The sequence below is a fragment of the Melanostigma gelatinosum genome (genome assembly GCF_949748355.1).
Source record: "Melanostigma gelatinosum genome assembly, chromosome: 8".
Lineage (NCBI taxonomy): Eukaryota > Metazoa > Chordata > Actinopteri > Perciformes > Zoarcidae > Melanostigma > Melanostigma gelatinosum.
The window spans coordinates 16,039,937-16,057,718 of record NC_136641.1 but is presented as its reverse complement, the minus strand read 5'-3'; the positions used below and the strand labels follow the sequence as shown (position 1 = coordinate 16,057,718).

The window sequence follows — 17,782 nt, the reverse complement described above, 5'->3', positions numbered from 1 at the left end:
AGACAAATAACAGACAAATTAGATGGTCAGCACAGTTATTAATTAGTAACAATATAGAATTTACTGCATCACAGTTTTAAGACCGTTCTCTTCTAAACATGAAGGACAGAGCAGAAAGCAAAAGATCGAGAAAGAAGGGAGAGTTTTAATTGAAAGCGAATGTGTCTGTGCTGGCTGCTGGTCAGAGATGGGCCGGGGTCCCAGTTGGCTTCCACTTCAAAGGCCCTACCCGCCTGTCTCGAGCGCACCTGCAGCCGGTTAAACCCTGCTCTCATCACTCAGGGCGTGGAGGGACCTCTCCTACAACTTAGAACCCTCACCACAAAGCCTTTTGCCAAAGAGCCGTGATGTCCCGCACTCAAGAGTCCAACCTAAAACACGAGCCCATACAACCTTCACCACAGAACTAAATGTCAGTCGCACTGTGTGAGTGTTCACAAAACAGCCACAGCAGGTTTCCTGCAGCCCCTAGCACAGGGTCTTTGCCAACCCCGTCACAGGTCACACAGGGCTCGTATAACCATCACAATACGATCTGAACTGGTTTCACGGACCTCCAAATATATATAACTTTGTGACAGAGATAGCCAATAACAAAGTGTTTTTGCTCTGTTTTTGTTATGTTACATTACAAACCTTTGAGAGGGAAACTTACAGGTTACAAATGTATTCATACATGTTCTCATATGTAGGAGACTGTGGCTCAGTGGCAGAGCCAGGTCATCCTTCAATCGGCGGTTGAAGGATTAAACTATTTAGGTTAAACTATTTTTCGTTTGAATGTGAAACATTGAGGAGAAGGCAAGAAAAACATTAACGGTCTCATTCTCTATTTTTTTCGTCAGTCAACAGTTTTTGACTGTCAGTATTTTGCTGACTGTAATAGTTAAAAGCAGTCGCCCAGACAAAAATCAGTCAAATTTTTGCTTGCATATGCACACGCTCATAAACACAATTGCACACACACAAGATCCTCACCACATGTCATAATCCTAAAATAAATGGATCCGCTTTTTGACCCCAAATGAGAGCCTCCAATACAAGAAACAAACCTGGTGTTGGATTAATTATAATTTCATGGTTTCATTGCACTTGTCTCTCAACTCCTGCCTAAACAAATGAAAAACACAAGCTGCTACCGATAAAAACATGGGCAGCTGTTCTACCAATGATTTCAGTCTTTGGTTTACAGAGTGACTCACTCCTTATCCTGTGTGAAAAAAAACAATGTTTCAGAGTTCAATTTACTGATTCACTGTTACCTCAGCCAGCCATGTGACCAGCTGCCCATGACCTGCAGTGTACATCACACAGTTCCCTACTAAAACTGGAAACCACTCAGCACAAACTCAGTTCCACAACGAGGCAGCAAGGAGACACCGTGCTGTCAAAATGACCTGCATCTACAAAGGTAAATTTCAATTTGGATTAATTAAAAACATTTAACTCTTTAAATATGAAATTTAAACAATAGAAAAGGAAAATCAAAGCAGTTTGATTTAAGTTGATCCCAGTCTACCCTATGTCTAATATTAATGATGTATGCCTGATTATGTTTGTATCATTGGCCCATATGTATTGCCTGTTTTCTCCTACGCAGTGTCTTAGGATATCCCTTGTCATCTGTATCACCTGCTCTACAGCCAGTCTGTGTGTGTGCCTATGTGTGTGTGCATGCTCCCAATTTGTCCAGCATGCCGCCATCCTCCAGCAAGAGTTATCACCATCACATTTACAAACACATATTGCGCTCGCAGGAATTATGAAATCTATTATTGCCAGGCTACCCTGGGGATAAAGTAAGAATGGGTCACAAGTATGCAGAGCTCAGCCCCGTAGAGGCCAACCATGATGGGTACATACTGTGGCAGCAGTTATGGATGTGTCTGTGTGAGCATTTGTTTTGCATCTGTGCAGGCACAAACTTTCTCTCAATGTACATACCTTTCGAGATCTCGGGAGTTCCAGCACCTCTGTTTGTTCAAAGCAGTTCATCTCTGTCAGCAGATCTAAATTTACAGGACAATAAATTATCACAGATCTGGTTCTCTGGCACACTCATGCACACGCACATTATGGCTCGTCTGTCTCTGGAGGACTGTGTATTTTTAGGGTCTGTGTTGTATTCTGACCTTTCATTAGCTTTATAGATAATGCTACTGGATTCGCAGCTGATTATTAAACAACCACTCAGGCCTGGTCCTTTTATCTTCATGGCTACTTAACACGCAGAAATGATGACAGTATTAGATCCATCTACGATAAGTACTCCTGCAAGGATTCAAATAAAATTTAGAATGGAAACGTTCAAGACTTTAAGTATCACAACGTATCCTCATACAACGTATGATATCTTATAAAAAGTTACTTCTCAATTTTCGTGCGTTTTCCTTCTGAAAGCCAGCAACACGTGTCAATTTTTACGGTCTTTACAAAATAAACTTTCGTCCCCACAGGAAGCTACTTAGTTGGTTTAGGCAACACAACGACTTGATTAGGTTTAGGAATAGGTCGTTGTTCTGGTTAACATACCCACGGCAGTGCCGTAACTACATTATTCAAGTTACGTGACAATAGATGAACATTCTCGCTTCACGTGGGGAATGAACAGGCTGAATATTCGCTGGTTGTTGGACCCATCCACCGCCTCTTCCAACCACCCGGTGTGCTTTTACAACCATTATACTTTCTCGTTCATGATTACGTTGATAACGTACAAAATCATTTTGTGGGATATCTACAAATTAAGGCGCATTCTTTTTCGTAGGTATACAAAGGCTGGATGGGACCCGCCTGAGTAGCGTGACGTTATTATAGTGTAGATGATACATGAAATACGATCCAGGAAGTCCAGTTTGAGTAACAGATTGTGTCAACTCAACAACAATGTCCCTTTCCAGAAAGAGTCATTGCTGTAAAGTTTTTCAAATATATTTGTTGGCGCTTTAAACACGTGTGGTCCCATTATGTCAGAGAGAAGGCAGACATCTCCACAGCTGGTATCTCCAAAACTATGCAACTCACATCAAAACAATTTAGATTGATAAATAGCACAACAGGTAAGAGGAAAAATATGTATTTCTGATTGGAGGGGTGAACTGTCCCTTTAAGGGTTTATCAGTAAGGCAATGACAAATGAGGTATTTTGTGTCTTAGTTGACAATGAAGTTGAATACAGTAACCCCCCCCCCCCATCATTGATACAATTGCTTCAGTTGATCTCCTTTTTGTCTTTGTCCTTCTTTCACCTGTCCCTTGTTCATGTTCCATCCAGTGTTGAGTTTGCCCCTGCGTGTCCCATCAGTATGGGGACTTCGCCAGGTCTGACGACAGGCTGTCCTCTCTCCTCAACCTGCCAGGGGATGGGAATACACCCTGAGCTCATTCCTGGACTGCCTATAGTGACAGCCCACAGCATAATCCCCACAGGGGACACATTACTGGGCTATTAGTCCAGCTCTTTCACCTACAGTGCATGCCTCTGGCTTGCTCTTGGTTCATTTAGCCCATTCTCTTTTCCCCCTGCAAGTCCCTTATCAGTGCTCTGTATTTTTCCTCTGAGGAGGTGGTTGCCAGATCAGACCTCGTACATCAGGGCAAACGTTTCCTCCAACTGAGAGGAAGGCGATTGACTCTGTTCTTGTTTCTGGGGAGAAAGCTGGGGTCAAGTTCACAGGCTGAGAGAGAGACCAAGAGAGAGAGAGAGAGAAAGTCTGTTCCAGCTCCAGCCGCATGAGAGAGAAGCATTACTCAGCCGTGTTTGTGCTTCCCTAATTCCTTTTGATTTAGCAGAAAATTGTGAGCTAAGCTGCAACGCACAAATATTCACAGCCTCTCACAAACCTGTACCCACTGTAGTCCGTGTGTTTGTGAATGTGCCTGTCTCTGAAAACATTTTAAACGGTGTGTGTCCCATTCTGACAGCAGCCTGCTTGCCGAGCTCTGAGCAGAAATACAAATGTCTCTAAAAGGAGCTTAGCTTTAACAGCAGCTTTGGCATAAACACTTGAGCTTTTTTCTCAAGCTTTCGATGAAATAGGAGTTTGCGACAGCTAGAGGTAATTTGTTTCAATTCCAACAAGGATTTTCCTGATTTGTTTACTTGTTTGTTGGCATTAGTGGGTCAGCTGAATCAACTGTGGTATTGTTAATCCAATATCACAAACTCCCCAGAGAAGTTCAAGTCTACACTGATAAGAACAGTGCAAAAAAGTGTCTGTTAACAAGTGGGACAAGTCATTTTTCAGTTCAAGATTTTTGGATTCCTAAAATTAGGTTTTGATTTGTTAGGAGTCATTCAATGACTTGATATTTGATAATGGATGACCTGCCCGCTACAAAGCCTGATGACAACCTCAAGATGCACGCACGCATGGAAAAAAGGTAAGGATGGTTGCTCTCTCGTGTGCGTGCGTGTGTGTGTGTGTGTGTGTGTGTGTGTGTGCGCTCTTTATTCGAGCGCTGTCTCAGCACTCTCTCTTACACATGTGGTTCATATTTAAGACATAGTGCTGTTCCACTGGACGATTTGGCTCTGTTCTCCAAGTCCCACATTCCCTTCCCTTTCCTTGTTTCTCTAACTTTCATTTCTGCTATGCTTTAGGTGGTGCACGGCTGCAGGCATAACAAATATTTAAATTAGTATTTGTAAATAATAACCATAATAACTTAATCGATGTCACAGATTGTATTACTTCTTTATCAGGGACAGCACTCATTACGTGAATATGATGAAACTGCGCCACATTTAGCCAAAAGGCTTAGTTTTATCTGCAACCCCCAGGTTGATATTAACATTAATGTCTATGAAAGATGTATGTGGGGAACAGCATGAGGAATACAAGCATATACATATCCAAGGAATATGATTATGTTGAATAATTATAATGAATTGACAATAACAATATATGTTGGATAAAATAATATCTGGTGAATACCAGCCACTAAAATAAATCTGTGGCTGCAATTAACAATTGGATTTCCAACATATACTTGGTGTATGTAGGGTATTTGGTCTCTGGTTATTTTTGCTACACCCAATGATTGCATCATAAATGAAGAATGGAAAAGACCCTTTTAAAATATGAAAAAACGTGTGATTTAATTGTCCAGTTTTAGTGGGTTGTAAAATGAAGGTGCCATCATCAATTATAACTATTGGTTACAGATGCACTTCTCACATTCGGACCGTCTCGACTCGACCACAACAGCACCATCGCCCCTTAACCCCAGCAACACACACACACACACGCACACTTCATCCATCCCTCTTTAATATCTCCTTCCCATCAAACTCTGTAACCCCTGCATCTGCCCAATGGGCAAGAGGAGCCGTCAGCAGCGAGCCCTCCCTCATCTCTCTCTCTCTCTCCCTCCCTCCCAGCTCTGACTCTGTCCACAGCGCACTGATAAAGGAGAGGTCCAGTGTAAGCATCCGACCCAGCACAGAGTCACAAAGTCGTCAGAACTGCTGCGAGTCACGCAACTCCCACATTTTGGCTCCAGCTGTGATTCGGATCCTATTTCTGCCTCTGAACTAAGCCAAAATCAAGGATACGTGTTGGGGACCTGACTGGAGAGGTGAAAAAAACGACACTTGTTGCTCGGTCAGGTAAACCTCCTGCCAGCCAGAAGTGCTCAGTGGAGGGTCTGGTGCGCACATGGCACCGAAAACGCGCTCCTCACACTCCTGACAGTCGCGCTATCAATATGGAGCTACACACTGGATAATGAGGCCCACCTTCAGAATGGGTGCTTAACCTACATCACATCAAACATCCCCCCCCCCCCAAATCTTACATTGTTGGGGAACTTTTCGTGGTTAAAAAGAAGCGTAGAGTCATGTTGGGTTTAAACAGGATCCTGAGCCTCCGGGCAGCCCGGATTCGGAGCTGTGGTTCGCCGGGAGCCAAACTCTCACCCCGGTCTTCTTCATGCCAAAACCACGGTGCCAGTTCGAGGATTTACTGTGCGTGTCTGTTGCTGCTGCTGCTGGTGACGCCTCGAGTGGACTCTTCATGGTGGTAAGTACTGTCTGCAGACATCACACCTACAGGCCTACCTGCCTGCCAACATTTGGGGATCTGAATTTGTTTTTGGAAGAAACTGCTAAGTACCCTAAATGATGATGATGATGATTATTATTGTTATTATTATTAACTAAATTTGATCGGGAGCCTAACTGTGAAAGGGAAGGAAATGGCACTGGCACATGATTTTGAACATCAATCATTGATCTTAATCATTTGAAATGGAGCTGGGACTTCTGCCTATCCTTATCGTCTTTCGATAGAAACTTCAGGGATTCAAATTGCCAACGAATTTCACGTATGATGACCATGTTAATAACCCATTTCCAAAAGCAAAAGCAAAACCCGTTCCAATTAATTCAAGGCAGCGATTTGTAGACATTATGAGGTTTGAGGGTTTGATCATTATCGCCGAGTCACTATATGCCGACAGTGCTTTTTTGCATCGATGTTGCAACATTTTAAACTTTAGCATGCTTGGTCTTATTTGTACAATTTTGCAGCAAATCATTTAAACACATTGCGGTTTATAAATAAGAAAAAGTGTTCGGCTATTATTTGTCACGAATGAATGCGTTGCCTTGTGATTTTTTATGGGGAAACACCTGCAATGAGAAACGCAAATGTGTTTTCATCTGTCACTCAATTTAATTCAAAATGATTTGCTCCTGAAAAAATGAGTAAGAAACACGATGGAACATTAAAATAACCTATTTATTATTAGCTTGTGAACTATTCAAGCGTCTTTCAAATTTAGTTCCTGATAGGCATTTTCTCTTCATGTCAGTTTGTTGGCCAAGCACATTGTGCAATAATAATAGAGCGATAAATGTAATTTGCATTGGCGCTGTTGGCTGAGCGCGTGTTGAGCAAAGGATGGGGCCTGCGTTCAACAAGGCAGAGCAGTCATTAATTCACCAGGTACCACGCGCAAATTACTTCACTAAAATCCCCCAAAACCAGCCATCTAGAGCATAGGTGAGGGGTGAACAAAATATCTCGTTGCCTGCGCAATAACACACGTGAAAATATCCATGTGTGTGAGTGTGTTTATGAGAGAAGTGTCTGTGTGTGGGCGGGTATGGGAGTAATGGAATGCCTAATAGTTTGTGTAGATTAAAAGCAGTTATGGGGAGTAGTGGGACCAGCATGTGCAGAGGCTTTGGCTGGGCATTATTGGCTTTGAGGGGAATTTAGTTTAGGGGATACAGTCTCTAACTGTTCATCACATTTCTGTGGGTGTACAATAAGTGATGATATGGACAGATCCGGGGCTTTGAGATAGTGGGATGTTGGTGAAAGGTGAAAAAGCATAAATAACGTAATACAAAGACACCATAATACATTCTCATGAAATTAGATTTTTTTGTAAAATATAAAAAGTTACTGATAACATTTAAGAAAACGATCAGATCATTCGTCCTTTTTAGTGTTTCTTGTGATTCAATAGGGCTTGAGAAGATGGCATGGCAACAGAGGTCGATGTAATATCAGCTGCGTCATCAGAAGTCAATAAAAGCCTTCCATTTGTGTGCCACTTGTCTTTCTTCGATGAGTCACTGTATAGTCGCAGGGCTTCACAGCATGTTGTTTTAGACCTGTGGATAATGATTTACTATCCTATTAAATCCACAAGTCCTCCTGACTCTCAGAGAGAAAATTAAGTGTGAATTGCTGCTCTGGCTCTTTCCTTTGATGAGCACTCTGTTCTTATTCCTCCTCTCTAATCCCACTCTTGGGAGCAGAGAGCCTCCAGTCTCCATCCTCTCGCCCAACCTCGTAAAACACGACCACACAGCTACACGCTCCCTGACCTCCACTCGCTGACCCGCCAAAACCCTGCAGCCACCGAGCTGCAAGAGGTCTCACGCACACACAATTAGCTTTCGGGTAATATTTCCGTGGTAATCTCAACGCAGCATTTATCTTGTTCGGATACTGTAGGAGTCTCTTTTATCAGGGCAGGGAGAAAGATTGGAGGCATGCAAGAGAACTGTGAGTAGGGTGAGCATGAGAGCGAACAGACAGAAGACAGAGCGGAGTAAAGTGAGCAAATGGGGACTTAGTTTGACAGGGTTATTGGAGGCCCCAGACTTCGTGCTCTGATTTGTGACGACATGATTTCAGCGATTCCACTGGGAAACATTTGAGCACACACACACACGCAGGTCTTGTGGGGAGAGGTTAAGTGCTTATTTATTTGGAGAGCGGAGTAAATGGTTTCCACTCCCCTCCTGCTCGCAAACCTTAAACTGTTAAGTGTCGTGAACTCTGACTCACAGAGGACTGTTACTGCAGCTCTCGTTCACGCCACTCAACACCTTCGAGTGTGTGTGTATCCACATGTGTAAATCCCCACCATATGAGGGCGCCGATGTGTACTAATTAATTGCAATATACCATCAATCACTGCTGTGACTTTGTATTCTGCATATGAGCCCTTTTAAATGAAGTAGACGTGTCTTGTGTCTATTGCGTCTGCAGGTACATTGGTGCGCTGGGGGCCCGTGTGATCTGCGACAACATCCCAGGCTTGGTGAATAAGCAGCGGCAACTCTGTCAGCGCCACCCAGACATCATGCAGGCCATCGGCGAGGGCACCAAAGAGTGGATCAGAGAGTGCCAGCACCAATTCAGACACCACCGCTGGAACTGCAGCACACTGGACCGCGACCACACCGTGTTTGGACGTGTCTTGCTCCGGAGTAAGTCAATGGGTGTGTCTACATATCTTCCTGTCTAATTCCTGATTGTGGCCAAAGAGTAGAGATACTGAGTCTGAACCTGAGCCCCATCTGCCCCTATCTCACTCTTCATTCTCCTCCTTCATTTTTACGGCCTGTCCCTTCTTCTCTCCGTCCATCTCCGCTCACTCTGTTCTTTCTCCGATCTTTCCCTCTCACGTACGCTGGTGCTCCGTGTTTATAGTCGCTAATGGACTGTTGTAATGCCTTACGCCTCGTCAATAAACACACAGGCTTCAAGACGCAGGCTTGTCATCATTTTGTTTTTCCACTCCTGCCTGACCTCTGTTCTGTGTAATAGATTCATGCCTTTACACATATGCAAACGGGCGCGCATGCATGTTACAACATATGTATTTTCCAACTCTCTTTGTAGACAGTGCATGCGTTCTTCCTCCTCATTAAGAGTTTTATAACTGCACACTGTCTGAATCATGAATATTTATTGAATAACAGCGCGACAGGGGCTCTTCTGTAAAAACACCTGAAAGGTGTCCTCCACCAGCTGGCTATTTTGCATGAAAGATTAAATAACAAAAGTTCTATAAATTGTCCATCACACATTATTTTGCAATGATACTGCAGTAGCCATTATTGATCATTACAGCTGCATTCTGAATGCAGGGCATGCACACAGTGATGCACCTGTAAGTCACTGTTACATGCAGTGGAACCAATAAAATGCTAATCTAATGCTACATCTTTGAGGTTATGGTTGTGGCCTGTATGCTTTCTCTTGAATTTGTTGCTTTTGGAGCAAGGCATAGAGGTAAAGGCTTCATTTACAGTAGTTCATTGTAGTGAATCTGGATTCAGGATGCATAAAACAAGGTGCTTGTCTCCACAGACTTAGTATCAGACGTTCTACTGTCTCTCTTCCATCCATCCTAAGCTGGTGTGGGGTTTAACAATGCATGGAAAAAAACAGGCGATATGGAGATACAGGCTGCGTGTGAGGAGGACAGGAATAAACAGTAATGTAGATGTAAATATTTAGAGAGATATTCTCACTGTCAGACAAACAACGCAGATTTGAATGATGACCGGCAATACCTTCCTCCATCCTCCCCCACACACGCCGCCTCAACAGCACCCACTGCCCCCTTCTCCTCACCCTAGAGATGGAATAGGACATTCCAGTGAATATAGAGCAAGTAGGTTAGACCACACAATCTCAACTAGCCTTGGCTGGTTCAGATTGTTTTCAGATACAAAAGTTCCCCACTGTTATTCATTTATTATCAGTACTCTATCAGTTTTGTGATGTTATTTTAAAGTGCTGGTACTTCAGTGTTTCCCAATTCCTAAACATAGGAAATATAGCTTCACTCATGTATTTATGTGTTACTTTCCAGTACAGTGTTGTAAATTCAAATGACCAAAACAGCAACCTTGAGGTTGTGCTCAAACTAAAACAATTATGTGTGTGAGCATGGTTAGAAACAGAGACAGTTGTGGTCATGCATGTTTTGGCAGCGCTCAGAGACAAATACAGAGACTCTTTGCCTCATATTGCATGCGTGAGGCACAAGTGAAACACCAGCCGTTATGTGTCCCGTGTAGACAGCTGATTTGATTAAAACACAAACTGGGGCTGGCCATTGTGGCCTAAAAAAGACATTTTGATTCAAGCTTGGGCATGTCAGATGCACGTGAGATGGATGACTGAAAAACACGGCTGAAAGGCATTCTATGTTGACAAGGTCTAAAAATGGTTTATCCTCTTGGGAGCTGAATGTCTTCACAGCAACCTGCTGATTACATAATGAGTTGTTGGGTATTCAAAGTTGACATTTCAACCTGAAGGCCGTGTTAAAGGAAACCTAAAGTGGGGTCCGAAATAGAAAGAGTTCATCATCTGGGGAGCATGAGTATACGATTTATTAGACACTGATGTTTCTTGTGTGTCAGTAAAAACATGGCCTGCTAGTGGCACAAGATGGAAAGCTTGCATGGTCACCAAACACATCAGGATTCATGCTCTGGTAACCACAAACCTCAGCAGCAAATGTAATAGAAATTCTTTATGATTATGTGTCATGTTTCATAGCATTGGTACCAGATGGTCGTCAGGGGGCCATGAACATTTTAATTAAATTGTATGGCTGATAGATCTTTAAATATCCAAACCGAAGTGTTTGATGAACACCAGAGTCACATGGACATGGACATTAAGGGTGGAGCACAAAAAAATCGTCGATTCATGTATGAATAGCAATTCTTACGTTCTATGATTGTGAATAAGATATACATGCTAAAAAAACTATTCTCGTACGTAGTTAATAAAGTTGATGTCCAAAAAAAGCTAACTCAACCACAAAGGCACAGTGCAGCACCCAGCCGATGGACAGCACGTACATTTTGTAGTTCATCTTCAAAACAGGCAAGCATTTGGGCACATTTTTTATTTAATATTTTCAATAGTTAGCTCTGCAAGACAAAAGAGGAGTATCTTGTGGATACTTTGTACCCCCTCACCCACAGACTACTAGCTGATGTTAGTGGAGTGGACCACCAACGCATGAGACCAGCTGATCAACTCACACTGCAGCGGCTTTGCGGCGTTTATAACAATGGCTTTTCTCTTTAATAACACTGCAGCACAGGGGCTGTTCTCCACACTCGGAGATATGACGTTAACAACAACACAGTGGAGCTCTCTGCTTCCCGTAAGATTTCCAGTTGGACTTGTATATGTACAGTGTAATTAAAATATACAGCTTTCAGTATCTGGCTTTTACTTCACAAGAAGCCAATTCACACAGAGGATTCATTTACTCACTGGGGAAATGAGAATCTAGTTTCAGGTGCATCATTTTCTTCTGTCTGAAACAGCATTTGAGTCGTTTCAACTTTTAAGTACGGATGCACCAAGTGAAAACCACATTTGTCTGTTAGGCTGTGACTAAAGATGGACAAGCGCTTCTGCCTCTGGCAGTTGTCTTTTAAAGGTTTTCACTCCCAGGGGCGCTGCAAAAAGCAACTGCGACTCAACACTATATCTAATTCTCTATATGTCTTTGGCCACACAATAGATGACTCATATTCTAAGGAACTAAAGAGACCAGAAAAGCACAGCAATGGTAGAAAATGCTGTCATGACATCACCCCTGGTGCTGATTAATGGGGTATCACTGTGTCTGTATTTAAACAATTTATGTGAGCAGAGGAGAGCCCCGCAGCTGGGATTATTTCCATGATAATATTTAAACAGAGCTGTCCTATACTCCACATCAGGCCTGATATGCCCCCGTCAGCTGCACCCTCATGTTCTGATGGCTCACACCCAGGCCTGGTCATGGCATTAAGTGTATCTGTGCATGCATGTGGGGTGCACAGTTTTTAGGTCTTTAGGCTCTACAAAATGTATTGTATTTCATGATATCAGTAACTACAATTTCTGTATTCAATAATAGATTGTGTTATTTCAACCTCTACCCCAGTCTATACTCTATATTTTATTATTTTTTTTCTCTTGTGCTTTCTCCCTTTCTCAGGCAGTCGTGAAGCAGCATTCGTCTACGCCATCTCCTCAGCAGGAGTGGTGTATGCGCTTACTCGCGCCTGCAGCCAGGGGGAGCTGAAAACGTGTAACTGCGACCCGCACAAGCGGGGACGGGCTAGCGATGAGAGAGGAGCGTTTGACTGGGGTGGCTGTAGTGATAACATCAACTATGGGATCAAGTTTGCCAAAGCCTTCATAGATGCCAAAGAGAGGACAGTCCGAGACGCACGGGCACTCATGAACCTACACAACAACCGCTGTGGCAGAACAGTAAGTGTGTGATTACAGCGGCATCAATTAACCCAAATAACGAAGAAATGTCGAGATTACATCTAGTAATATATCTAGCTTTGCAGGTTTATGTTTTATTTGTTTGGGATTTGATAAATCTGCATCTTGGACCCCATTTACACCTGGTATTAACATGCAATCCTTGTCTGGCAATGTTATGTTGGTAATGATAACAGGCTTTGTCCTGGTATTAAGCGTTGTTGTTATCAAGGTTCCACCTGCACTGTGATCGAATCGCTGTAATGATGTAGGTGGAGCAGACAAACTAGTTGATGCAGAGTTACGTGACCCATCAACTTGTTAGAGAGATTCATTTTCTTACCAACGCAGACAAACTGTACAGAGCGCATTCACACCTTGCTGGGATCCAATCTCAATACAATGCCATTCCAAATTACAATGCATTCTGGGTGCATTTTAGGGCTGTCCGTTTTTATTTGAATTTAAAAAGTCAAAAGTTTGAATGTGGGAAAAGATTCAATATTTGATCTGTGCCTTTGTCAGGTTATAAGTGTTCACAGGTCGTGTCCTGTGCTCCTGCAGGGGGCCTCTTACAATGCACTGTTAGGAGATATGATAAGCTACCTAGGGTTGCATTCAGATTTGTTTCATTCAGAACTTGCATTTACACCTTACATTCACATGTGTTCTTATACAGATACAATTTTCAGTTACAGATCACATGTTAATACAAAGTTGAAATTGGATCTGAGTTCTTTGTCGCCAGCCCAATGTCGGTAAAAGGAATTTTGTCTGTGGTGCTCACAGTTGTGAAAAAACACTTTCAGAGAATTCAACAGCACGTGTCTCCATATCTCTGGGTAATCCAGGGACTTCACTGTCAACAGTTAAGGGACTATTGGTAGCTCAGATGAAACCGTTCACTAAGATCTGTGGATCATCCAGGGTGAAAATCCTTTTACCTCCATTGTCTTGCAGTGGAGGCAGAAAACTCAGAGGTGGATATCTATCTTGAAACCTCGGCAGATGAAACCAAATATTATCTACAAGAACTAGATACCACTAGAGCATTAGGTGAGAAATATGTTTTTATGAAATTAGGTTACATTTTTATGTCTTAATGCTGCATTTACAGAACATGTAAAACCAAATGTCAAGATGGCTAAATGCATACACACAATAAGCACTTCTCTCTGTTTTTAGGCAGTGAAGCAGTTCATGAAGCTGGAGTGTAAATGTCACGGTGTGAGCGGCTCTTGCACACTGCGGACATGTTGGATGGCCATGTCAGACTTACGGAAGACCGGTGACTACCTGAGGAGGAAATACAACGGGGCCATCGAGGTGACGATGAATCAGGATGGGACAGGCTTCGCTGTAGCTAACAAAGCCTTCAGGAAGGCCACCAAGAACGACCTGGTCTACTTTGAGAACTCTCCGGATTACTGCCTACAAGACAAAACAGCAGGTAAAATGGCAAAAAGAGAGAAGAAGAAGGTGGACTGGATTGAGAGACGAAGAAAGGCAGTTTCTCATGGCCGATGATGGATTGTCTCGACTGTGTTATGCTTTAGGGGTGTTAAGTGTATGTTGTGTGTATGTTCATGCATGACTAGTGTGTTTGTGTGTGTGTGAATGTCAATGTGTGTGTGTGTGTGTGTGCGTGTAATGGTAGTCAGATAACACAGCAGGACTCCTGTGTGATGTCAGTGGAAGGTAATATCCTTGTACCCTGGGGACGTTCTGTGACCACCTGACCTCTATCAGTCTCTGTCAACACACACACACACACACACACATACATATACACACACATACACACACCCCTATGGTCAGAGGAAGTGTTGATCAACCTTTGCACAATACACCCAATTAGTTATGACTGTTTCTGATTGGCCGGTTGATGGATGAAACACTGTCAAACCAACTTTTACAATCGTTGACATCAACACCATCACTCAGAAGTTCTGTCCAGTTCTTCCTCGCTCCCTTTGTCTGCCCTCTCTCTTCGTCCCATCGTCCATCCTCCCCCTCTTTCTCACCTTCCCAGTGGAATCCACAGCCTGGGGACACAAGCAGCTAATTAAAAAAAAAAAAATCACTTCTTTCTGTCTGTCACAGTCTCTCCCTCTCTGTCTGTCTGAACTAAGCGTAGCTGGAGGGCAGAGTGGGCCTCAGAGTGTGAGAGCCTGTCTGTCTGTCACGCTCCACTGTCCATTTAACCCTCACACGCACATGCATGCACACACACACACATGCACATATACAGAGAGTGGCTTCAAAGGGAGCAGTGGCTTGGGAAAGGCAGTGTAACTATAGGCCACTCTACCAACACTGCATAGTTGTGTGTGTGGGTCTGTTGTTCTGTGGGCAGCTTGTTGTGATAGGTAGCAGTTCAAACAGGGAGCTTCTCACACGAAACACCAGCACTAATCTCTGTGGGGATGCCATTCACATAAGACACAGACAATATGCCACTGCATTAGGCAATATCCAGAGTGCTAAACACTACAAAATGCATTCAACAACGGTGATGCCACTGCAGATTCAACATTGAACCAAATGGTTCAAATGAGCTGAAGTGAAACTATGATATTTGTAATAACGCAAATTTAGTAAAGGCCCAGCCTGGAACATAAACTTGTTTACTGTATATCCTGAGCTTAGCTCCATTTGTCTAGACAGAGATGGTGATGTGTTTCTTTTTAAAACAGAGTCATGAATTTAGCATTCATGTTTTTATTTGTCTTTGACAGCAAGCCTAAAGCTGTCAAGGGTTAATCCCGTCGCATCATATCTTTCAAACCGTCATTTTGAGTAGCTGAGCTGTAATTCTGTGTGGGTAAATATCTACGATATCTCTCGCTTGGTAAAAAGAACTACAGAGGTTTCAACAAAATGCTGGCAATATGGCTGCAAAGTAGGGTTGCACAATTCATTTAAATTGTGTCGATAATTGCAATACGGCCGACAGCAATTTTCAAATCGAAGCAGGCAAAATGGGTAAATCAAAATACAAAGTCAATATTGTGGTGCTGCAGAGATGGCCTAGAGATATTCTACTTTTTCTCTTTGTTTGCTACAGCTCCACACAAAAAGTACGCCAAAAGCATTTTAATGTTTTTCAATGAAAATGAGAATAATGATGATAATTGAAAGCATCAGTCCCTCTAATATCCCAAATCATATCACCATTGCAAAATAAGTCAAAATAATCTCAATTCGATTTATTTTTTCAAAATTGTTCAACCCTACCGCTGTCACAAAATTAAAATCCAATATTAACACCAATAGAATCAATTGAGCTAATTTTAAATCGGTCAATTCACAGGTTTTTTTTTATATATGGTTGTATAGCTTAAGTAGCACAGCAAAAGCAACTAATTTAAGCTATTTCAATTGTGTGACCTAACCCTCTTGGTATAACACGTCTTGCTTTTCATTTCGTTGCCCATGTTGACAGGTTAGCGCGGCCACACAGCCCGACTGCTGCGGCTCATAAGCCTGTGGTGTCCACACAGAGCTGCTACTGCCAGCTCTCAACAGATCTATTTTTTCGGAGAAAAAAGTGTCCATCCCCATTTCCGAAAGCCAAATGTAACATCTTCAAATGACTTGTTGTGTCCAACCAATAGTAAAAAGAAATAAAGATATTCAATTCCAGCAATTACCCACTATTGAGAAGCTAAAGCGAGGTGATGTCTGGCTTTTTAGCTTGAAACATGTATTAAGCTATTAATGGATTATCAAAAGAGTTTCAGATTAATGTTTATTTGTTGTCACTCGAAGAATTGTCAGAGAAGTAAAACATAAAACACCAGAAACTAACTTTAGTTCACTTTGAGCTTTTATTGGCTAACTCTTTGTGCTCTGTGCAGGCTCCCTGGGCACGGCTGGGCGGGTCTGCAACAAGACATCACGCGGCACGGATGGCTGTGAGGTCATGTGCTGTGGGCGGGGCTACGACACCACGAGAGTCAAGCAAATCACTAAGTGCGAGTGCAAGTTCAAATGGTGCTGCGCCGTGGAGTGTAAGGACTGTGAGGAAGCTGTGGACATACACACGTGCAAAGCTCCCAAGCGAGCTGAATGGTTGGACCAGACCTGAGGACACGCCCCCTCTGCCCCCTCTAATGCAACCCCACCCCTTTCCCCTTTATGGGACATCCTGTGGAACATGGCATTCTGGGAAAGTTTGTCTGAAAGTGCTCTGCTCCCCCCCTGCCCCAGCTTCGGTTCATCATTGCATGGCTTTTGTACCTATCTCTGTGAAAGCACTATAGTTCAGTACCCATCAATATGAATTAACATCCATTAGCCCCTGTTTGTGAATAGCCCTGTGACTGAACTGCTGGGATCAGATGAACGGTGAAACCAGTGAACACTTTGGTGTGGATTGGACTTTCAGATTCAGTCCAGAAGGCCTTTTTTTCTAACGTGTGGTACTGGGTTGAAATGGTTTACTGCTTTCCTGATGCTTTAAAGACACATTTTTACATTAACTGAGCCTTAAAAACGTATCCAGTATTATTACAACAACATCATATACTCACATAATGTTCTTTTTTGGGGGGGGCGGGGGGGGGGGGGGGGGGGGGAATGGACATTTATCTATCAAATACTTGGTTGGACTTTGGGAAGTAACTTGACAAGTGCACTTTGAGAAGTGGACATCTAAGCGTAAATTTGGCCCTGTGTGGCCGAACAGAAGTCCAGGCAGAGGACTACCAGAGAACAGGGAGATGGACACTCGATGAATAAATGGACGGATGCGTCATTGGGACTTGTAAAGGAAAAAAAAGAAAAAAGACAAAAACCTGTTTAAAGTGATTTATTTAAAATGTAAAGTGTTGTTTCATTTCTCATCTGCGGATGAGAGTGCACTACATTGGCTGACACAAGGAGAGAGACGAGCACTCCAATTATTATGATTATACAGTGTACTCTAGTTTTCAGTGTGTAAGATGACAAACTGCCACCACAACATCGGACAAATTTCACTTCTCTGCTCTCCAGCTTGCTTGTATGACATTGTGTATATTGCCTTTTCGAAACAGATGTTCATATGAAATATATGGTGCATTACTATGACACTGGATTATTTGGTTTTTGTTCAGACAGACAAACGTAGAGGTTGAAGGCAAGAAAGAGACGAGATGCAGACAGAGCAGAACGAATCAGTGTGACCGAGCACGATAGTGAGTAAGTTTCTGTTGTACTGCTGTCATAACCTGCCATGTTGTTCCCATCAC

At 42.9% G+C, this 17,782-nt stretch overlaps 1 protein-coding gene across 1 annotated transcript; it reads left to right on the top strand.

Moving 5' to 3' along the window:
* The first annotated feature begins 5,784 nt into the window (after positions 1-5,784).
* On the top strand, positions 5,785-17,077 carry LOC306780396 (protein Wnt-2b-A). Its single transcript, XM_079272761.1, has 5 exons — positions 5,785-6,023; positions 8,514-8,734; positions 12,271-12,548; positions 13,734-13,998; positions 16,409-17,077. Exons 1-5 carry the CDS (start codon positions 5,842-5,844, stop codon positions 16,636-16,638), a joined length of 1,176 nt encoding a protein of 391 aa, XP_079128887.1. The 5' UTR covers positions 5,785-5,841; the 3' UTR covers positions 16,639-17,077.
* Positions 17,078-17,782: the final 705 nt, after the last annotated feature.